Genomic DNA, 20,834 nt, shown 5'->3' with positions numbered 1-20,834 from the left:
AGGCGTGGTGGCATGCACCTGTAGTCAGTCCCAGCTACTTAGGAGTCTGAGGCAAAGAATCACTTGAACCCGGGAGGCAGAGGTTGCAGTGAGCTGAGATCGTGCACTGCACTCTAGCCTGAACAATGGAGCGAGACTCCGTCTCAAAATAAATAAATAAATAGAAATAAAAATTAAAATGTTGTTTCATTGTTTTCTGGCTTCCAGTATTTCTGTTGAAAATTCACATGTCATTATTACTAATACTCCTTAGAAAGAAATGCATCTCATCTTCATTTTATAGACAAATAGACTACAAAATTTTAAGGCCACAGGGCAGTAATGCTGCCAATAATGTTCAGCCAACGAAAATATTTTCAGATGTTTATTTCTGATTAACTTGGTGTATAGAATGAAACACATTATTACACAGGAAATGAGAAGTAGCATTTAATTCCTTGAAGTGTTCTCCAACCAGTATCTACCACCTCCTTAGCTCATTTTCTTTACTTTATGATTAATCTAAATCAAATACCTCATATTTTTAAACTACTGTGTGATATAGTATTTATATGTAGTTTAATGGAACAGCTTCACTTCTGTAACAGCCCTGAGAACATTTGATAAGTTGTTTCAAAAAGAAATAGATACGCTCTGACTATTCAAGCAGGAAAAATGGGAGTGAAAACTAAACTTAGTCAAAATTAGAATCGTATCTTATACTATGTTGCTAAATCAGACAAAATCGAAGCCTAACAACATATTATTGCTTATGAATTGTAACAACTTCATTTATCCTCCTGATTAGGAATCTTAGTCAAGTCGTAAGAGAAAGTTGATTCAAATGGGAATATAGTTTCATTGTCTCTTGTAGGAAGCCTTAGGTATAACATTGCAAAATGCTATTCAAAGGAGCTGGAAGAATAAATAAACATGTTTTGTTGCTTTAAGTAGTTTAAGTAGTTAAAAGAAATAGATGGTAAATACTTACACAGCTATGGTTGTAAGGAACATAAAACTTGACTTGAATGTCAAGAGACCAGCATAGCACACCTAAATATTAGTTGTGAAATGCATGAGAAATAGAGAACCTGCATCTGCTCCTGAGAAGATCACCAAGGATAATTCGCCCAGAAGATCCCAGTTGACTTTGATGTAGCCACTGTGAAGGCTGCCATGGCCCCTAAAATAAAATAAAATAAAATAAAAAGATAAACTACATCTTGTTAATCCATGTATAGTAAAATAGCACACAGTTTTGTTAAAATCCACAGTTACAGAAGCACTGAAGCATTTTCAGACTATAAAAAAAAAAAATGCTGACTTATTGTGTACTTTGAATGAAAAATTGCTTGATCCACCTCTGTGAACTGTACATATCATTTTCTCTTAAGGGTTGAAATAGACCAGCCGAATTTAGGCTTCCATAAATCATAGACTGGAGAGGACCCATGGAGAGGGCCATTTTTTTCTTTCCTCTTCCCTTTGCAGATGTTAAAACTCAGGCTTAGAAACCTGGTGTCAAATAAAAAAAAAATATGTGACTTAGATAGGAGAGGCTTTATTTAGAAGAAAGGCTATTGCAATAAAAAGAACTCTCTGATTGCAGAAATCTGCATGATTCAAGATCAAACAGAAAAAGGATTTTCTTTTATAGGGTAAAGAGGGTACAAGCAGAGATAAGCAGAATCTCTGTAAAGGAAGCTGGATTCCCAGGGGGAAATGGTCAGTGGAGTTTGACAGGAAAATATCCCACTGTGGTCAGCCAATTCCCGTTTGGAGCTGATAAGGGGGACACATTCCACATTTTTTTGTGTTTGCTCAGGGTTTGGAGTAAGCAACATTTAGGGGCCTGTGGGAAAGCCAGGAGCCTGACTAAAGTCTGGTCAAGACAAACAGAGGGTAAGAAATGGGGAACTGTGAATGCCCGGTCATCGGACTGAGGTGCACATGGTCTGCAGTCTAAAGTTTCCTAATGTGTGGTGCCGCTCTTTTCTCCCACGCCCTTTCTGTGAGCCTATTACCAATGCCTTAGGAAGGATGGCCTCTCTCTCTTTGCCCTTGTCTCTGTTTTTTCTTTCGTTTCTGTAACACCATTAAAAAAATTTTCCTCAAGATGCCTGACAGATGCCAAACTTTTCTATATATATATTTCTCTCTCTCTCTCTATATATATATATCTATAAATATATATATTTATTTGTAGAGATGGGGTCTCGCTATATTGACCAGGCTGGTCTCAAACTCCTGGCCTCAAGCAATCTTCCCATCTGGGCCTCCCAAATATTAGGATTACAGATGTGAGCCACTGTGCCTGGCCTGATCATGCCCTTCTTTATTTGTTCCTTCCTTCCTTCTTTTCTGCCTTCCTTCTTTCCTTCATTTGTTAAACCCGCAAGTACTTTTGAGCTTCTCTGTGGAACGATATAGTGGTAAACTTTGGGTCCTTGCTTTGAAAACAATACAGCCTAGTGGGAAAATTAGATAAATAAATTTAAGTTAATAAATAAATTAAAAAATACAGTGTGATGAGGATTATTAAAGAGCTCTGTTGGGAGGCCGAGGCAGGTGGATCACCCGAGGTCAGGAGTTCGAGACCAGCCTGACCAACATGGTGAAACCCCATCTATACTAAAAATACAAAAATTAGGGGGACTGAGGCAGGAGAATTGCTTGAACCCGGGAGGTGAAGGTTGCAGTGAGCTGAGATCACGCCATTGTACTCCAGCCTGGGTGACAAAGCGAGATTCCATCCCCCCCAATCCCTCCCCCACAAAAAAAAGCTCCGACCCTTATCCAAATCTTATCTAGTGGTTGTCAACCAGGGGTATTTTTGCCTTCTAGTGGACAAGTGGCAATATTTGAAGACATTTTTGGTTATCACAATGGGGTGCATCCTGGCAACTAGTGGCTTAGAGGCATACGATGTTGCTGAACATCCTACAGAGCTCAGAACAGTCCCCCTGGACAAAGAATTGCCCAGCCCAAGAGGCCAGCAGCGCAGAGGATGAAACACCAATCCAAGCCCTGACCTAACCAATCAAACGTTAGGAATTTTCAGGGAGGGAAGTGAGAAGAATGTGAGCTCAACAATAGGCCCCGCTTTGTTCAATAAACAGGTGGGTGTGGAACAACTTGGCTTTAGAATAAATAGCTTCAAAGTCTCATTTGATGTGAAAATTTTGTTTTGTCAGGAAAGTACATGCAGATTGTTGGGCTAACTTCAAAGACGGCTCTGGGGCCTGCCCTTTGTCCCCTGGAGTATTAATGCCCGTGTCAGCCCACCTCTCCCTCCTTGCACCACATTGTCTTTGGAAGAGTGTTTTAAACCTCACAAAGTATATTCAGTGAGAGACGAGGAGTGCCTGGACAATTATCTAAACCTCTCCAAACTACTGTAGCTTCTGAGCCAGGAGGAAGGTTTTGCCCAAGCAGAAGGCCCAGGAGGGGTCTTGAAGGGTGAACCCAGTAGTGGGAGCTGAAAACCCTCAATTCCCCAGAGACCTTCCCAAGATTTCTCTTTGTTGCTCAGTCTTCCTACCTTTTTCCTGTCAGACAACACACAATATCAGAAATTCATCTTTAGATAAGGAGGAAGGAGACACCAGCCAACTCAAGGGACAGCAATGATGCTCAGGCACACACACACCCACTGGGAGGGCCAGCCTCATCCACCACCTCCCACCTTGCCTTTCTCATAGGGCACTTGTTTCCTGCTGTCATTATCACCATAATTGAGGATTCCTACTTGTTAAGGGGTGCTGTGTCTGAGGTTTTTATTAAGGACAATGGAATAAAAACATAATATGCATACAAGGCCAGACAGAAAATTATACAGGATAACACAATAACTTGGTTGTGGAGAGAAGATAGAATGAGCAGTTATAAGAATTCATTCTGGGCTGGGTGCGTGGTGGCTCACGCCTGTAATCCCAGCACGTTGAGAGGCTGAGGTGGGTGGATGACAAGGTCAGGAGATCGAGACCATCCTGGTTAACACGGTGAAACCCTGTCTCTACTTAAAAAAAAAAAAAAAAAATTAGCCAGGTGTGGTGGCAGGCGCCTGTAGTCCTAGCTACTCAGGAGGCTGAGGCAGGAGAATGGATTGAACGTGGGAGGTGGAGGTTGCAGTGAGCCAAGATCCCGCCACTGCACTCCAGCCTGGGCGACAGAGCAAGACTCTGTCTCAAAAAAAAAAACAAAACAAAACAAAAAAAGAATTCATTCTGGGGTTAACTGTTGTTTGAACAAATAAATATCTGGATATGGTAGAGAATGAGGAAGCTGGGTGTAGAGAACAGTCTGAAATCAGAGGGCAACAAGCTTTGGCAAATCCCCGTATGTACAGTTAAGGAAATATGCAAGTACGTTATTTGTCTTGCTGGGAACCCTGATATGTATAAGATAGCTCCAAAAGCAGAAGCTTTCAAACTTCTTTGACCATAGCCTGAGGAAAATATATTTTATATATTAATTAGTGCATATATATATGTGTGAACAGAATTTTTGCAAAACAAAGTGTATCCTTACAAGCTGATATACTCCCTATTCTGTATTAGACTAGTCTACTCTGTTTTAAAAATGCTGGTCAGCAACCCACTATATTGAGTTCAAGATCCACAATTTCTAAAGGGCCAGATAGTGAATATTTATAGCTTATGAGCCACATATCCTTTTTTACAACTCTTGTTGTATTTTTTTTTTCTACAATCCCTTAAAAAGGTAAAACTATGAGCTGCGGTCACCGATGGCTTAGGTCAGTTTATGCATATCAGGTCTGCAGACCATTACCTGAGTGTGCCCACCTCATGGTAATGTGGTCTGCAAACCACATTTTATTATTACTATTATTTTTTGAGACAGGGTCTCACTTTGTCATCCAGGATGGAGTGCAGTGGTCCAATCGCGGCTCTCTGCAGCCTTAACCTCCTGGGCTCAAGTGATTCTCTTGCCTCAGTCTCCCGAGTAGCTGGGACTACAGGTGAACGCCACCACACCCGGCTAATTTTTTTGCATTTTTTTGTAGAGATGGGATTTCATCATATTACCCAGGCTGGTCCACCTGCCTTGGCCTCCCAAAGTGTTAGGATTAAAGGCATGAGCCTCCACACCTGGCCTTTCAAACCACATTTTAAAGACTAGAGTTATTGAAAGATTCCAGAAAGAAAAAAGACTTTTTTTCTATTTTTTTTTCCAAGATAGAGTCTTGCTCTGTTGCCCAGGCTGGAGTGCAGTGGTGAGATCTCGGCTCACTGCAACCTACGCCTCCCAGGTTCAAGCAATTCTTGTGCCTCCTGAGTAGCTGAGATTACAGGTGCATACCAACATGCCTGGCTAATTTTTGCATTTTTTGTGGAGATGGGGTTTCACCATGTTGGCCAGGCTAGTCTTGAACTCCTGACCTCGTGCTCCATCCACCTTGGCTTCCCAAAGTGCTAGGATTACAGGCATGAACCACCTTGCCCAGCCTGTTTGTTTTATGAGACCGTCTCACTCTGTCACCTAGGCTGGAGAGCAGTGGCACAATCATAGCTCGCTGAAGCCTAGAACTCCTGGGCCCAAGTGACCCTCCTACTTCAGCTTCCCCAGTTGCTAGGACTACATGCACACACCACCATGCCCAGCTAACTAAAAAAAAAAAAAAAAATTTATAGAAACAGGGTCTCACTATGTTGGCTCGGCTGGTCTCCTGGCCTCCCCACCTTAGCCTCCCAAAACTCTGGGATTACAGGCATGAGCCACCATGCCAGCCTGAAAAGAGTTTTGATAGTTTAACCTTAAACTGTCTAACTCTGCATGGTCCAACCATATTTGACCAGCAGGACACCAGTTTGTAGCTCCTGTTTTTAGGGATGAGTGTAACTTTATCTTCCACGTATATCTTTTTCAAAGTTTTATTACATTAGTTGCCTCTTTTAAATTTGTGACAAAACTCTTCTTTTTCAAACTATGGTAGTTGGTGTTGAAATCACTACAGCAGGATTATTGAAGAATACAAATTTGAAAGTTGTACTATTTATTTTACGTTCAGGAAAATTAAATAAAAACAACTAATTTTTACCTAAGATACTACATTACACAAATACTTCCCAATGCATGATATATTTTGATCTTTAAAGCAATCCTGTAGTTACCCAGGAGGCTGAGGCAGGAGAATTGCTGGAACCAGGGAGTTGGAGGCTGCAGTGAGCCACTGCACACTCCAGCCTGGTGACAGAGTGAGACCCCGTCCCAAAAAAAAAAAAAAAAAGCAATCCTGTGAAATAAACTAGTAGATATTGTTCTGGCCTTCAAAAAGAGAAGAGAAAACGGATTGCTAGAATGTTCATTGATTTGCCTACTTGGCAAATGATAGAACATAGATAAAAAATTGAGCCCAGGGGCCGGGCATGGTGGCTCACGCCTGTAATCCCAGCACTTTGGGAGGCTGAGGTGGGTGGATCACGAGGTCAGGAGTTCGAGACCAGTATGGCCAACATAGTGAAACCCCGTCTCTACTAAAAATACAAAAAATTAGTCACGCGTGGTAACATGTACCTGTAATCCCAGCTACTTAGGAGGCTGAGGCAGGAGAATTGCGTGAACCTGGGAGGCAGAGGTTGCAGTGAGCTGAGATGGTGCCACTGCACTCCCTCCTGGGCAACAGAGCGAGACTCCTTCTCAAAATAAACAAACAAACAAACAAACAAATAAATAAATAAATAAAGATTGAGCCCTGTGTGTGTGTGTGTTTTAAATATACTCACTAGCTTCTTTATAAACAGCAAAAATGTCAGTTAAATATATGTTGTATAGTTGACGTAGCTTAGGTCTTGTAATATCAGTTCTTACTATCTTACTTTTTTCAGGGCTCTATTGCACTGAAATGCATTGATTGGAGTTACTTCCAAACAGGCCTAATTTTTTTTTTTTTTTACCGTGGAGTATCTTAAAAACATGGAGCAGCACATTTTCTGCACATTAATGAGATAAAGTCTTATATACCTAGACCCAAAGGTTTCAAGGGCTTCTACTGCTCCATTATATATTTATAGGGTTTGACTGTATGCCCATCCAAATCTCTTCTTGAATTGCAGCTCCCATAATTCCCACGTGTTGTGGGAGGGGCCTGGTGGGAGATAATTGAATCACAGGGGCAGTTTCCCCCATAGTGTTCTCATGGTAGTAAATAACTCTCACGAGATCTGACAGTTTTATAAGGGGTTTCCCCTTTTGCTTGGCTCTCATTCTCTCTTGCCAGCAAAGCAGTGACTCTGCTTCTCCTTTGCCTTCCGCCATGATTGTGAGGCCTCCCCAGCCATGCTGAACTGTGAGTCAATTAAAACCCTTTCCTTTATAAATTACCCAGTCTTGGGTATGTCTTTATCAGCAGCACGAACATCGACTAATACATGTTTTGTGAAACTTTGAGATGGTGCCTGGTAATCCCATAGGATTTGAATATAGTTTAACATCTGGTGAAAACCTGCTGTGGAAAAAGCCCACCACAGGGGCCAGTAAAAAAGATGCGTTGAGGCGTAGCACTCCTGCAAATCCCGGGACCACTGCACGAAATCTCTCAAAGCCACATTGCTTGGCTTTGGGGTGCCCCACTGCTGGCATCCAGGTCCCCTGACACAGTGGATAATTCCGTGAACTGCTTTGTGATCCTTGTGAGATCCCGCTAAGATGGCGTCCTCTCCCGGTGGCTTCTGAGGAGTTTCTGTTTTGGGTTTTGCATGAAAAAAACATGCCCTTCTTGGGCATTGGTTGAAAAAGTGAGAAAAGGAAGGCCACGGAGACAGAGGCCAAGGATATGATGTTGAGGTAAAAGTACAACAGGTTCGCCAGGGGTATCAAGAGTTGGGCCAGCACGGACCCTGCTGTGTAGGCGGCCAGGGTGACGCTCCTGCAGTAGCCGCTCACTCTCAGGTAGTGCTCGGGGCTGACCACGCTGTATATGTAGGGGTAGTAGGCCACCTCGGTGGCGGTCACCATCCCGTAGAGGAACTCTACAACCTGCATGGTCTTCACTCCTTGGCCAAACGAAAGCAGCAGCCAGGTAATGATGAAACTAATACCCTGCAAGATGATGACCGGCTTGTAGCGGACGTAATTAGTGAGGACAAACACAGGCAGCAGCAGCACCAGGTAGGAGTATGTCCAAATGGGGAAGATCTCATCTGTCATCTGCAAGATTAAGTGGGGAGAGTACAAAGACAAAAAAAATCAGGACGTGAAATACACCCTGGGCCTCTGACACTTACCATTATCAAGATGACATGGAGAGCGCCGCGGGCCCGAGATGAAGCCGGCCGTGGACGAGATGTTCCCCGAGGGCGCCCGGCCTTACGTGGACCTGGACGAGGCGGGAGGCAGCACTGGGCTCTTGATGGACTTGGCAGCCAATGAAAAGGCCGTTCATGCAGACTTTTTAAATGATTTTGAAGATCTTTTCGATGATGATGACATCCAGTGAGATGACCTCTGGCTGCAGGCGGGGCCAGGCCCTTGGTACAGAGTCGCAGTGTGAGCCTGCGCAGGACAGTTTCAGGTGGTTTTAAAGAACACTTGGAAATCCCTTGAATTTAGGACCTGGTTAACCAAGAAAGATAAGAGTGTTCTTCACCACCTAGATGAGGCTGTTCGTCTTTGAACATGACCACGTTGTGTCCTCACTCCAATTAAAAGAAAGCAACGTCAAAAAAAAAAAAAAAAAAAAAAAAAAAAAAAAAAAAAGATGACATGAATCAACCCCAGGATGCACTGCTTGGCCTTTGCCAAAGTGGGTCTAGTTTCATGGTTTACATGAATTTCTAACAATACATTGGAAAGCAATGGGAAACTGAAATTCAGGGAAAAAAAATTGAATGACAGATATTCATAAGGTGTGAATTTATACTTCCCGGTGTAAAAACCACAGCAGCTATTATCTTAGTTATCTACCTTTTAAACTTTATAAATGTAATTTGATCTGCAATAAGCTATGGAGGCTAGGAAAAGAGGCCATAATGGATAAATTAATCTTTTTACACTTGACAGGATTTCCAGAACAAGCTAGGGCTGCTCAGACACTGCTGCTTGCTAGCATGTAACAAAATAGTTTATTCTTCTTCACTGTCAGAACCAAAAGGTCAAAAAGGATGTTTCAGTACTGGAAGAACCTGACTGCCTTCTTTCCCTTTCATACCCATCAGTACAAAAATGAGGAGCCCATTGCGATACCATCTCGGTGATCAGGAAAATATGGAACAAATGACCAGTTTGAGACTGAATGTCAGAGAAAGAGACATGTGTGAGTTTATTTTCTACTCTTCTGTTTTCTTCGCTTTACTTTTTTGGACTGCCCTGGAGGAATCATAAGAAACTACTTAGTAGCTCTCTCGTTCAAGTCAATTTTGGCCACAGTTTCTCTTGGAACTGGTGGCATTGGCCAATTATCTGAGCCCATCTGTAGTAAGTGATTATTTCATTTTCTATAAGGGGAATGTACAGTGGGTGGAGGATGACATAAAGGCAGTTGGGGTAGACCTTCTCAAATTCCTGTCCTCTGAATTTCTAGACAACCAAAATAAACCCATAGATTTACTGAGCCTGAGAATGCCCTTTGCTATGACCTAATCTGTGTCCTTATGCTTTGGGTTCCCAAGTAGACTTTTACCCAAGCACTCTTGAAGTTTGGTAGAACTTTATTCTTGCTGTTTTGGGCTTTTGGGTATAGTCACCAACATGGGAAAAGCTGTATGCCAGATATGCTTTTTGTGACAATGTCTGGTGTTTGAATCCAGCCCATTCATAGCTTCCAGCTAAACCAGTTTGTACCTCATGGGATGTACTGGTGTTTATTGTGAAGAAAATGGTGGATTGGTTTAGGAGGCAAAATCTACTTGGTGTGAGGTGGGTGAATGTAGATGGTAGCTAGGAAAGAGAGGCAAAATAAGATAAAATTGTTGGGTGCAATGGCTCATGCCTGTAATCCCAGCACTTTGAAAGGCCGAGGTGGGAGGATTGCTTGAGCCTGGGAGTTCCAGACCAGTCTGGGCAACACAGTGACACCCTCTCTTTACAAAAAAAGTAAATATTAGCCTGGCATCTGTAGTCTTAGCAACTTGGGAGGCTGAGGCAGGAGGATTACTTGAGCCCAGGAGTTCCAGGCTGCAGTGAGCTATGATCGTGCCATTGCACTGCAGCCTGGGCAACGAAAGCGAAACTCCGTCTCAAACACCACCACCACCACCACCACAAACAGACATTCAGATTCAATAAGTCTGGGGCGGGGTCTGAGTATTTACGTTTCCAACAAATTTCCGGATGATGCTGATATGCTGGTTCAGAGACAACACTTTGAGAAGCACTGGCTTAGAGGCTTCTTAGGACTGTTATTCCTGTGACTGTAGTAAAAGTTAAAAACAGCCTTAATATTTGTAAATAAAGAGGGGAAAATCTTGTGAGGATTTTTCACATGGTTGTCAGTAACTTTTCTCCTGCCCCACCCTCACCACCAAATTTCATTTTATCCTCTAAGACTTAATACTATTTATTTATTTATTTATCTATTTATTTATTTGAGATGGAGTCTTGTTCTGTTGCCCAGGCTGGAGTGCAGTGGCACGATCTTGGCTCACTGAAACCTCTGCCTTGCGAGTTCAAGTGATTCTCCTGCCTCAGCCTCCCGAGTAGCTGGGACTACAAGTGCCGGCCACCATGCCCAGCTAATTTTTGTATTTTTAGTAGAGGTGGGATTTCACCATGTTGCCAGGCTGGTCTTGAACTCCTGACCTCAGGCTGTCTGCCCGCCTCGGCCTCCCAAATTGCTGGGATTACAGATGTGGGCCACCGCACCCAGCCAGACTTACACTCTTTAGTGGGGATGGCTTCATTTTAGGTTAATGATAATATGCATTGAAGTCCTGGAGTATTGTTTTTGCACAACTGAAAGATTAGGTAAGGCTGTTTTCCACCATAAAGAGTTTATATTTTTGACAGGGCGCAGTGGCTCATGAATATAATTCTAGCACTTTGGGAGGCCAAGGTGGGGGGATTGCTTGGGCCCAGGAGTTTGAGACCAGCCTGGGTAACATAGTGAGACCCTGTCTCTACAAAAAATAGAAAATTAGCCAGGCGTGGTGGCACACGCCTATAGTTTCAGCTACTCAGGAGGCTAAGATGGACCAAAAGATTGCTTGAGTCTGAGAGATCGAGGCTGCAGTGAGCCATGATAGTACCATGGTACTCCAGCTTGGGCAACAGAGCGAGATCCTATCTCAAAAAAAAAAAAAAAGAGTTTATATTTTTATATGTCAAATACATAAAAATCATTAAGGCCCATCTGTTCACATTAGAGGGTGTAAGAAGTATTAGTATTTGGCTTCTACCCAAGGCATTAGAGATAGTTCTAGCTAGAGTTAAATCTAAGATAAGCATGTTAGTTAACTTACCATGCTGAGGCTCAAATTTTTATCTGGTCCCAACAAATAAGGTACAAAAAATGGATCTGATGGTTTCATCATGGAGAAAAATCCAAATAAATGGAGAATTATAGTGGGAAAAACCCAAGAACAGCTCAGTGAAATTTGGTTACAATTCATGATTGGTTAAACTGTCACAGGGAAAAAAAAGCAAGGAAGGAGACTGGTCATCAATCTAGTTGTTTTTTTTTTTAATGAAACTTGCATTCTCTTCCCTATGTTCCTTTTGTCCTTCAGTCTTAAAAATGAAAAAATAAAAAACATTGTGATTGAAAATATGTCACAGGTCAAAACACAAGGCTTGAGTCTTTGCTTTTGGATTTCTTGTCGAAAGAGAAAAGTAATAACTACTTGAAAACAGTAAAGGATTATGTTTCAGTTCGGCTGGAATGATGGGGTCACTGATGGAAAACCACTCTTAAGTTTCATTTAGGTAAATCAGCCAAATTCTCTTTTCATCTTTTAGAGTTAGAAAAACATCAGGGACTTTCTTCTGAAGCAGAAATCTTGGGCAGAAGAAGAGACAGTGACATTGGCAGACTTTAGACAGGAAAGAGAGTTACCATGAGATACTAAGCAAACATCTGCTTCGTGCCCCTTCCCCCAGCATCCTAAAACATATAGCTATTAATAAGCTGGAAACTAATTTTAATGAGTATTTATACATAGTGAATAAAAAAGCCTTTGGGAGATAGGATTTATAAAGCAGATAGACTCTTCGCTTTTTCTAAGCATCAAACTCAAAGTGAACATCGGCTTAGCATAAGTAGCCTAAATTAATTTGAATTGTTGTCCATCCGGGCGATTTCATGTGTTTTTAGTACTTATTTCTAGAAGAAGAATTATGTGACACCTAAACAAGATCACAGCATGGATAAAATTCAAATACGACACTTAGAAGTACTTTTCTGAGTTGATATTTTAGCCCCCGTTATGATTCTTTTCCCACTTCTGTAACCATATTGAAAAGTAAGAATTTATGGTCAGAATGAGAAGCCTCCGGGTTGGCTGATGGCAGGCGGGATCAGGGCACCTTTTATTATAGAAAGTCTCCAGCAGCACCAGGTGGGGTCTCACCCCCTCAGTTGTTCACCACTTCCTTCCTGAAGGCTCCCTGACCCTCTCCGTCTCCTCCCCATCCTTCCATTAGACCTCATCTCAGTCCAGCTCTGGCATGCCATTGAAGACCATGGACTCTGCCGTCAGACAATCAGCTCCAAATCCTTCTCTGCTGCTTACAAACCTGTGACCTTTGGTAAATTACTGGACCTCTTTATACCTCAGATTCCTCATCTGTAAAGTGGGGATGATAATATGTTTTGAGGATTCCATTCGCTAGTACATGTTGAAACAATGCCTGGCACACACTACGCAGTCATCAATCATAAGCTATACAATTTGCAGTACTGATGGCTTTGAAAGGTATTGATGTGTTGACACACACATCTCACCACTAGCCTGGGATCTCCTTGAGAGCAGGGATTCAGCTTTATCACCTTAGAGTCTAGCCCCGTGTCTGACCCATCAAAGGTATCAAGCTGGGAGCAGTGGCTCATACCTATAATCCTGGCACTGTGGGAGGTAGAGGCAGGCGGATCACTTGAGGCCAGGAGTTTGAGACCTGCCCGACCAACATGGAAAAACTCTGTCTCTACTAAAAATGCAAAAATTAGCCAGGCATGGTGGCACGTGCCTATAGTCCCAGCTACTCTGGAGGCTGAGGCACAAGAATCGCCTGAGCCTGGGAGGCAGAGGTTGCAGCGAGCCATGATCTCACCACTGTACTCCAGCCTGGGCAACAGAGTAAGACTCCATCTTTAAAAAAAAAAAAAAAAAAAAAAAAAAAAAAAAAAAAATCCTAGAAGTGCATGTTGAAAGTACAGTTGTCAAACCAGACTTTTCTAACTGACCATAAAAATTCAAGTAATAATAAATTTTCCAAGCATTTGCCATATTTAAAGTTGTTCTCTGGAGTGAGAACTACAAGCCACCATTTGATTCTCAAGGATATGCTGGTTACTTACTCCTAAAACAGCTCTGGAATAAGGAAAAGAGGATTTCCTGGTGGGAAGAACATGGGCATTGTAGTTGAGTAAATTTAAGTCTCTGATCCACTCTTTCAAGTCGTGTGATCCTGTCCAAGTTTTTTTGTGTCTTGGGGCCTCAGTTTTCCTTACCTGAAGAGGGAGATGGTAATGCACATCATACAGGTGTAGTTGTGAAGAAATTTCCTGGCCTAATGCTTTCATGGTAGCAGGTGCATAACGTGGGTTACATTCCACATTATGCCACCTCTACGTAGGAATCCACATCTAGCTTCCGTGACCAGGGAGGAGAGAAGGATCATCTTTACAGAGAGTGGAGACACTGGTCATCATCCAGCTCATATAAGCCACAGGCAGGTGCTGGAGCCTGAAACCACTAAGTTTGAAGTGAGTTTAGCAGTTGAGATTGTTATTTACACTGATCAGTCCCACTGGCAATTAGGGGGAATAGCCAGGGGAGACTTGTATTCATTAGAAATAATCCTCTGGAAAGTGAGATATTAAATAATTGCACACTTTAGAAAAATGCATAATTTCTTGTCACCAGATCCACTGCAGTTTTACAAGTGTATTTTGGAGAACATTAATTCCTGGGTTACTACTAATAAAATACAGAGTAGAAACGATTTCTAGGGCCAGGCACAGTGGCTCACACCTATCATCCCAGAGTTTTGGGAGGCCAAGGCAGGAGGATCACTTGAACCCAGGAGACTGAGGCTGCAGGGAGGAAAGATCATGCCACTGCACTCCAGCCTGAGTAATAGTGTGAGACCTTGTCTCAAATAAAACCCCCCAAATTAGCCAGGAAATCTCAAAACCTCTTTCTGAATCAGGCATGGACCAGACATCACTCACCATTTTCGAGGACCAGGAGAGATCATGACTTCAGGTTTTTACATTGGAAATAACTCCCGATTCCTCCCCTGATGTTAGCAGCAGAATGTTTAACTCAAGATGGTTGGATGGGTTGGTTCAATTAAATTAGGAAGTCCATTACCAGCACAGTGAAAAGACTCAAAGAATATGAGTGATCACATGGAGAAATAGCTACAACAAATCCTCCTCAGTGTGAGATTTCCACAACTCTGATTAGGATGGGCACCAACTTTGCCCCCTGCTAGTATCTTCATTTATTGTAAAAAGATGGTGAATGGTGTTTTATCTGTCAGCATTCTGCTTGCACGGCCCCTCTGAACTGAATGCTTTTCCTTATGGACTACAGAAAACGAATGTCTACCGAGGAAAAACTTTGAAAACATAAAGAATACAGTATTCCTTGATTATATGGTCTCTCTGAGGTGGAAGGGAGCAAAAAACTCAGCGGGAAAGACTCAAACACTCCTTCCTTAGGACTATTTTTCTAACTTCAAGGCATTCTTCTACTTGTACAATTAAAGGCACAGTTATAACTATGGGGGAAAAAAAAAAAGACAAACAGTGAATTTACAATCCCATGTTATCCCGGTGGCATACTTTTTAATATATCAAGCAGGTGTTAATTTTTATTTGATGTTTAACCTCTACTTCCAGGTCACTGGTTAAAATGTCACCGAAGAAATGCTCTGATTTGCTCCTAATTATGTTAGAATGCAAATTTCTAACCTTTGCAAGGGAGATGGGTGCAGAGAAAGCAGTGGACTTCTGGTCTGGGCCACTGGTCTATCCTGGTGTTGCTATAGACAGCAATCCTGGAACTTAGGGGCTCTGGCTTACTGCAGAGCTGGTGGGTGCTCTGAGCAGCGTGGTATTTCATAAACAACCCAGGTATTACTGGGATGTGGTCATCAGATATTTTTTCTGTTGTACTTAATCACAGCTAGGTGACCTTACTCAGATTCCTTAACCTTTCTGAGTCCCACTGATTAAGAGAAGATAAAAATTATCCACTGTCTTGTTTGTAAGGAGTAAAGAAGATCAATAGGGGAGGAATCCAAGCAGCACCTGATATAATAAATACAGCTGTCTTTCCCTTGCTTTTCTTTGAAAATCTGGTCTAGTCCCAGTCACCCGGAAGATCACAAGGACCAACGAACTGGTGATAAAATAAAAGCCCATAATGTCAGACCCAGCTAATATAGATTGTTGATCATCTGTACAAAAATCAATGTAAACGTTTACGAAATCAATTTCAAGGCTGTGCTGTAAGAATAAGGAGAGATTGAAAAAGTAAATTTATGGCTTAACTAAGGTTGCAAGGAGAACTATTTCTTTAAGGAATTACATTGTCTGAAAGCACTTTGTAGATACTGACTTATGTAAGAATAGTAATAAATCATTCTTATCTGCTCTTTAATCAGATTTTCAGTCCTTCATTCCATAGTTCCTTCCATAGGGAACCGTCGGTCAGCTTCATTAAATTCTGCTCAAAATACATGCTTTCCACATGCATACTTCCCCTATTTGGATGTTTTACTAATTCATTTTGATTCTTCTCTACATAGTCTAAATCAGCAAATATTTACCATACGTACTTTTTGAAGAGTTGAAAGGAAATGATCCCTATATTCTAGTGTCTCATGACTCATGTTTCAGCATTAAAAGTATTTTTTTATCCAGATTACTTAAATCAACATTCCACCCCAACATTTCCCATCTGAACCTTGGCCTGAAGCTTGGCCTGCCCATTTTTCCTGGCAATGTTGGTTAACACCCAATGACCATGTAGTTTCATCATTTTTAATGGTGATGAGGTAGATTTCCTCCTAGTTCTCACATTTAATAGTCTATGTCACTGATCTTGTTATTTGGATGCCATGAGCTAGGACTAGGGACTCATTTCAATGACCTGTTTCTCTGTCACCCAAGAAATCACAAGGCTCAATGAATTGCTGATAGCAATTTTGGTACTAAAAAGTAGGGCGTGGCTATACCAAATATGTAAAAGTGTGGAAGTGCCTTTGGAATTCTGTAATAGGTAGAGGCTAGAAGTGTTTTGAAGCACTTCATAGTAAAAGCCTAAATCACATGTCCAAAATTATTGGTAGAAATACAGACATTAAAGGCAACTCTGGGCCGGGTGCAGTGGCTTATGCCTTAATTCCAGTACTTTGGGAGACCGAGGCGGGTGGATCACGAAGTCAGGAGTTCGAGACCAGCCTGACCAAAACGGTGAAACTCCATCTCTACTAAAAATACAAAAATTAGTTGGGCGTGGTGGTGCGTGCCTGTAATCCCAGCTACTCAGGAGGCTGAGGAGGGAGAATTGCCTGAACCTAGGAGGCAGAGGTTGCAGTGAGCAGAGATCATGCCACTGTACTCCAGTCTGTGCGACAGAGCAAGACTCCTCCTGGCAGAGTGGGGGTGGGCGGGGGGAAAAACAGTTCTGATGAGAGCCCAGAAGGAAGAGAGGAGAGCTACAGAGAAAGCTTCTATTGTCTTAGAGAATACATGTACCACCATGTATGGAATGTTCCTAAAATTAAGAAACATTACAAGGTGTTTCTGGTGAGGTCTCAGATGGAAAAGAGAAGCTTTTATTGGACACTGAAGGAAAGGTGATTGATCTGTGTTATAAAGCAGCAGAGAACTTGGCTGTATTATGTTGTGCTGTTGGAAGGAAAGTAGAACTTGTAAGTGATGATGCACTTGGATATTTAGCTGAGGAGAATCCCGAGCAAAGTGTGCAAAGGGCAAGCCTGATGTCTCCTTGTTGCTTGTAATAAAATGTGAGAAGAAAGAGATAAATTGAAGAAGGAACTGCTAAGCAAAAAGGAAGCAGTGTCTGATTTGGAAAATTCTCCAACTGTCCAAATAGAATACTGTAGAAACATCACAAATATGGCTCAATAAGTGTTTGCTAAATAAATGAGGTGTGTGGCTTATGGATCCAATCAGTTATCTCATTGGAAGCCAGGAATAGAGATGTAGTTGTTCAAGAAAGATCTGTGCAGGGCCCTCTTGTCCGATGGCTTAGATCACCATGAATTTCTTGGGAGGCTGACAAGGCTTTTGAGAATTTTATACCAGAAGAAACATTGCCATTCTTGACTGAAAGAGACAATAAAATTAAGAAGAATGACTTAAAGGCTGGAGTGTTGGATGCAGAGGCGAGTCTCAAACTCCTGACCAGTTCAAGATCAGCCTAGCCAATGTGGTGAAACCCCATCTCTACTAAAAATACAAAAACTAGCCAGATGTGGTGGCAGGCACCTGTAATCCCAGCTACTCAGGAGGCTGAGACAGGAGAATCACTTGAACCCAGGAGGCACAGGTTGCAGTGAGCCAAGATCACGCCACTGCACTCCAGCCTGGGTGACAAGAGTGAAACTCCATCTAAATAAACAAATAAAAACATTGTAGTCTTTTATGAGAACATCTAAGTTTTTAAACAACCACCATATGGGTGTAAAAGACCATCAGGCCATAGAGGATTATGCTCAGGTCCTGAAATCTCTTTTTTTCTTTTTTAATTTTAAGTTTTCTTCAGGCTCAGAAGGTATCAGGCCTTGAAATCTAATGGAACGTGCCTTCGTAGGTTTCAAACTTGTTTGGGACCCATGACCCCTTTTGTCTTTCCAATTTCTCCCTTTTGGAATGAAAATGTCTGTCCTATGCCTAGATACTGTATTGTGTAAGCAGATAACTCATTGTCTGACTTCACGGGTTCACAGATGAAGAGGAGTTTGCCCCAGGGTGATTCATACTCTGAGTCTCGCCATTGATGATGTAGATGACAACATTTGGGACGTCGAGTTGATGATATTTAGATGAAATTTTGGACTCGGAGTTGATACTGGAATGGTTAAGACTTTTGGGGACATTTGGAAGGGGTGGATATGTTTTGCATATGGGAAAGACATGAATTTTGGGGCAAAGGGGAAGACTGTTATGAATTGCTTGTGTCCCCCAGAAAGACACGTTGAAGTCCTAACCCCCAGCAGCTCAGAATGTGACTTTATTTGAAAATAGGGTTGCTGTAGATGTAATTAGTTCGGTTATGGTGAAGTCATGGTGGAGTAGGGTGTGTTCTTAATGCAATGACTTGGTGTCCTTATAAGAAAGGGAAAAGAGACACAGAGACAGACCTGACAGCGAGAAGACAGCCATGTGAAGACCAAGGCAGAGACTGGAATGATGGATCTACACGCCATGGAACACTGAGAATTGCTGGTAAACACCAGGAGCTGAAAGATGCAAGGAAGGGCTCTCCCCGATAGGTTTCAGAGGGTACATGGCCCTGTTGACATCGTGAATTCAGACTTCTAGCCTCCAAAACTGGGAGACAATAAACTTATGTTGTTTTAATCCAACCAGCGTTTATGGTACGTCGTTAAAGCCACCCTAGGAAGCCGACACAGATTCTGGTGCACCTAATTTGAATTTTTAATCATTTGCACAAAATGTGGGATTAATGCCACATTAAAAATATTTCATTTAAATCTACTCTGTTCTGATTTTCCATGTATCAATACTTTCATTATTGTTAAATACAAATAGGACAAATGAATCTGTATTTACATGTGGAGTGAAATTTTCCAGTTTGTTTTTGTTATCTTTAGCTAGGTAATAAATGTTAGTTACATCCCATATGGTGGTTGTTTGAAAACTTAGATGTTCACATAAAAGACTACAATGTTATGTATGTATTTATTTATTTATTTATTTTGAGACAGAGTCTTGCCCTGTCACCCAGGCTGGAGTGCAATGGTGCGATCTCGGCTCACTGCAACCTCCGCCTCCCAGGTTCAAGCGAATCTCCTGCCTCAGCCTCCCAAATAGCTGGGATTACAGGTGTATGCCACCACGCCTGGCTAATTTTTGTATTTTTAGTAGAGGCGGGGTTTCATCATGTTGGCCAGGCTGGTCTCGAACTCCTGACCTCCCACCTTGACCTCCCAAGGTGCTGGGATTACAGGCATGAGCTACCACGCCTGACCTACAGTGTTATTTTGTAAAGCTAGATACTATATGAAATGCTGACATGATAAAGGGGTGCTTAACCCTTTTAGATGACCTGTCTTTTTAAGAAAATGGCAATTTTCATATACAAATGTATACATTTTTAAATAGTTTAGTCATTACTCGATTTGTAATTTATTTTATATGGATTTTCCCCTCTGAGATTCAAATGTTTGTAACCATTGCTGTCTTTTTTACAGGTCTCTCTTCTTTGTCAAGTTATCATATTTGGGAGCAAGTGTAACATGATAGAAATGAAGATGTCTCGTGCGCGGGAGGCTGATGTTCCAAGGGAACCTTGGGCAGGATCCATGCTTTCAGCTAACACAGGCTTCATCTACCCTAAGTGCTCAGGCAGCATTTGGAGAAGGAAGAGGGATGACTGGAAGGAAGAAAGTTACTTTTTTTTTTTTTTTTTTTTTTTTTTTTTTTTGCAGCTGTGAGGAGATTTCACTGATCCACACTTTTACTCAGCCTGCCCGGTCATGAACAGAGCATAATTGCTGCACGGCTGGCCAGAACAAACACTTGAGCTGGAAATACCAACCTCTATATATGTTCGACACAGGTTAGTTTTACAGAATTTTCACCTCTACTGCTCAATACAAAACCTGTTTTTCATAACTAGCATTACTTCCATCCGCAGAAATTTTCAAAGAAAAGATGACTCAGTCTATTCTAGAACCTTTTGTTATTCCTGGCAGTGCTACAATGAAATTGGGTCTAGTGGGATTTATTGTTGGGGTGGATGTAACTCCTATTGAATCTGAAAGCACAGCATCAAGTGAAAACTGCTGAACAAATGCTAAGCATAGAAACGCTTCTGTTTATGAACTTTTTGGTTTTCAATAGGCTGCCCTGAGTCTGCTTTTTTGTTCTTAATTGAATACAACGTGGTACAAAAAATTACTACCCCTGGCCGGGTGCAGTGGCTCACGCCTATAATCCCAGCACTTTGGGAGGCCGAGGCGGGCGGATCACAAGGTCAGGACTTCGAGACCAGCCTGGCCAACACAGTGAAACCCTGTCTCTACTAAAAATTACAAAAATTAGCTGGGCATAGTGGCGCACTCCTGTAGTCCCAGCTACTCAGGAGGCTGAGGCAGGAGAATCACTTGAACCCGGGAGACGGAGGTTGTAATGGGCTGAGATCGTGCCACTGCACTTCAGCCTGGGAGACACAGTGAGACTCCGTCTAAAAAATAAAAAGAAAAAAGAAAAAAAAAATTACCTGTGGGTGCTGGGCAGAGCGATAATTTTGTTTCTCATTTGGAGGGATTAAGGACTGCTTGGCTAAGCCCATCCCCAGTTATTGACTCAGTGGGACTTGTTAGGAGGGTGTGAAACCAAAATTTTTTATTTCTAACAAATTCCCAGGTGTTGCCACTGCTGCTGCTGCTGGTTGTGGACCTCACCTTGAGAACCACTGCGGGCCTCACAGCCGTCTTGGCCAGCTCTCAGGCTG

The 20,834-nt window shown here is 42.1% G+C and overlaps 1 protein-coding gene and 1 pseudogene across 2 annotated transcripts in view; one reads left to right on the top strand and one right to left on the bottom strand.

Moving 5' to 3' along the window:
* The window catches only part of LOC126932880 (COP9 signalosome complex subunit 9-like), a 249,397-nt gene extending 240,813 nt beyond the window's left edge, over positions 1-8,584 (top strand). For both annotated transcript variants that reach the window (XM_050752136.1, XM_050752135.1), the window contains exon 2: positions 8,247-8,584. In XM_050752136.1, coding sequence (XP_050608093.1) covers positions 8,264-8,437 — 174 coding nt within the window. In that variant the 5' untranslated portion in view covers positions 8,247-8,263 and the 3' untranslated portion in view covers positions 8,438-8,584. The remainder of the gene's footprint in view (positions 1-8,246) is intronic.
* Positions 1-11,546, bottom strand: part of LOC126932867 (thiamine transporter 2-like) — a 42,214-nt pseudogene extending 30,668 nt beyond the window's left edge.
* Positions 11,547-20,834: the final 9,288 nt, after the last annotated feature.

Source organism: Macaca thibetana, chromosome 12 (assembly GCF_024542745.1).
Source record: "Macaca thibetana thibetana isolate TM-01 chromosome 12, ASM2454274v1, whole genome shotgun sequence".
In the NCBI taxonomy this organism is placed as follows: domain Eukaryota; kingdom Metazoa; phylum Chordata; class Mammalia; order Primates; family Cercopithecidae; genus Macaca; species Macaca thibetana.
Note: the sequence above shows the minus strand (reverse complement) of the source record. Positions and strands in the feature narration are given on the sequence as shown.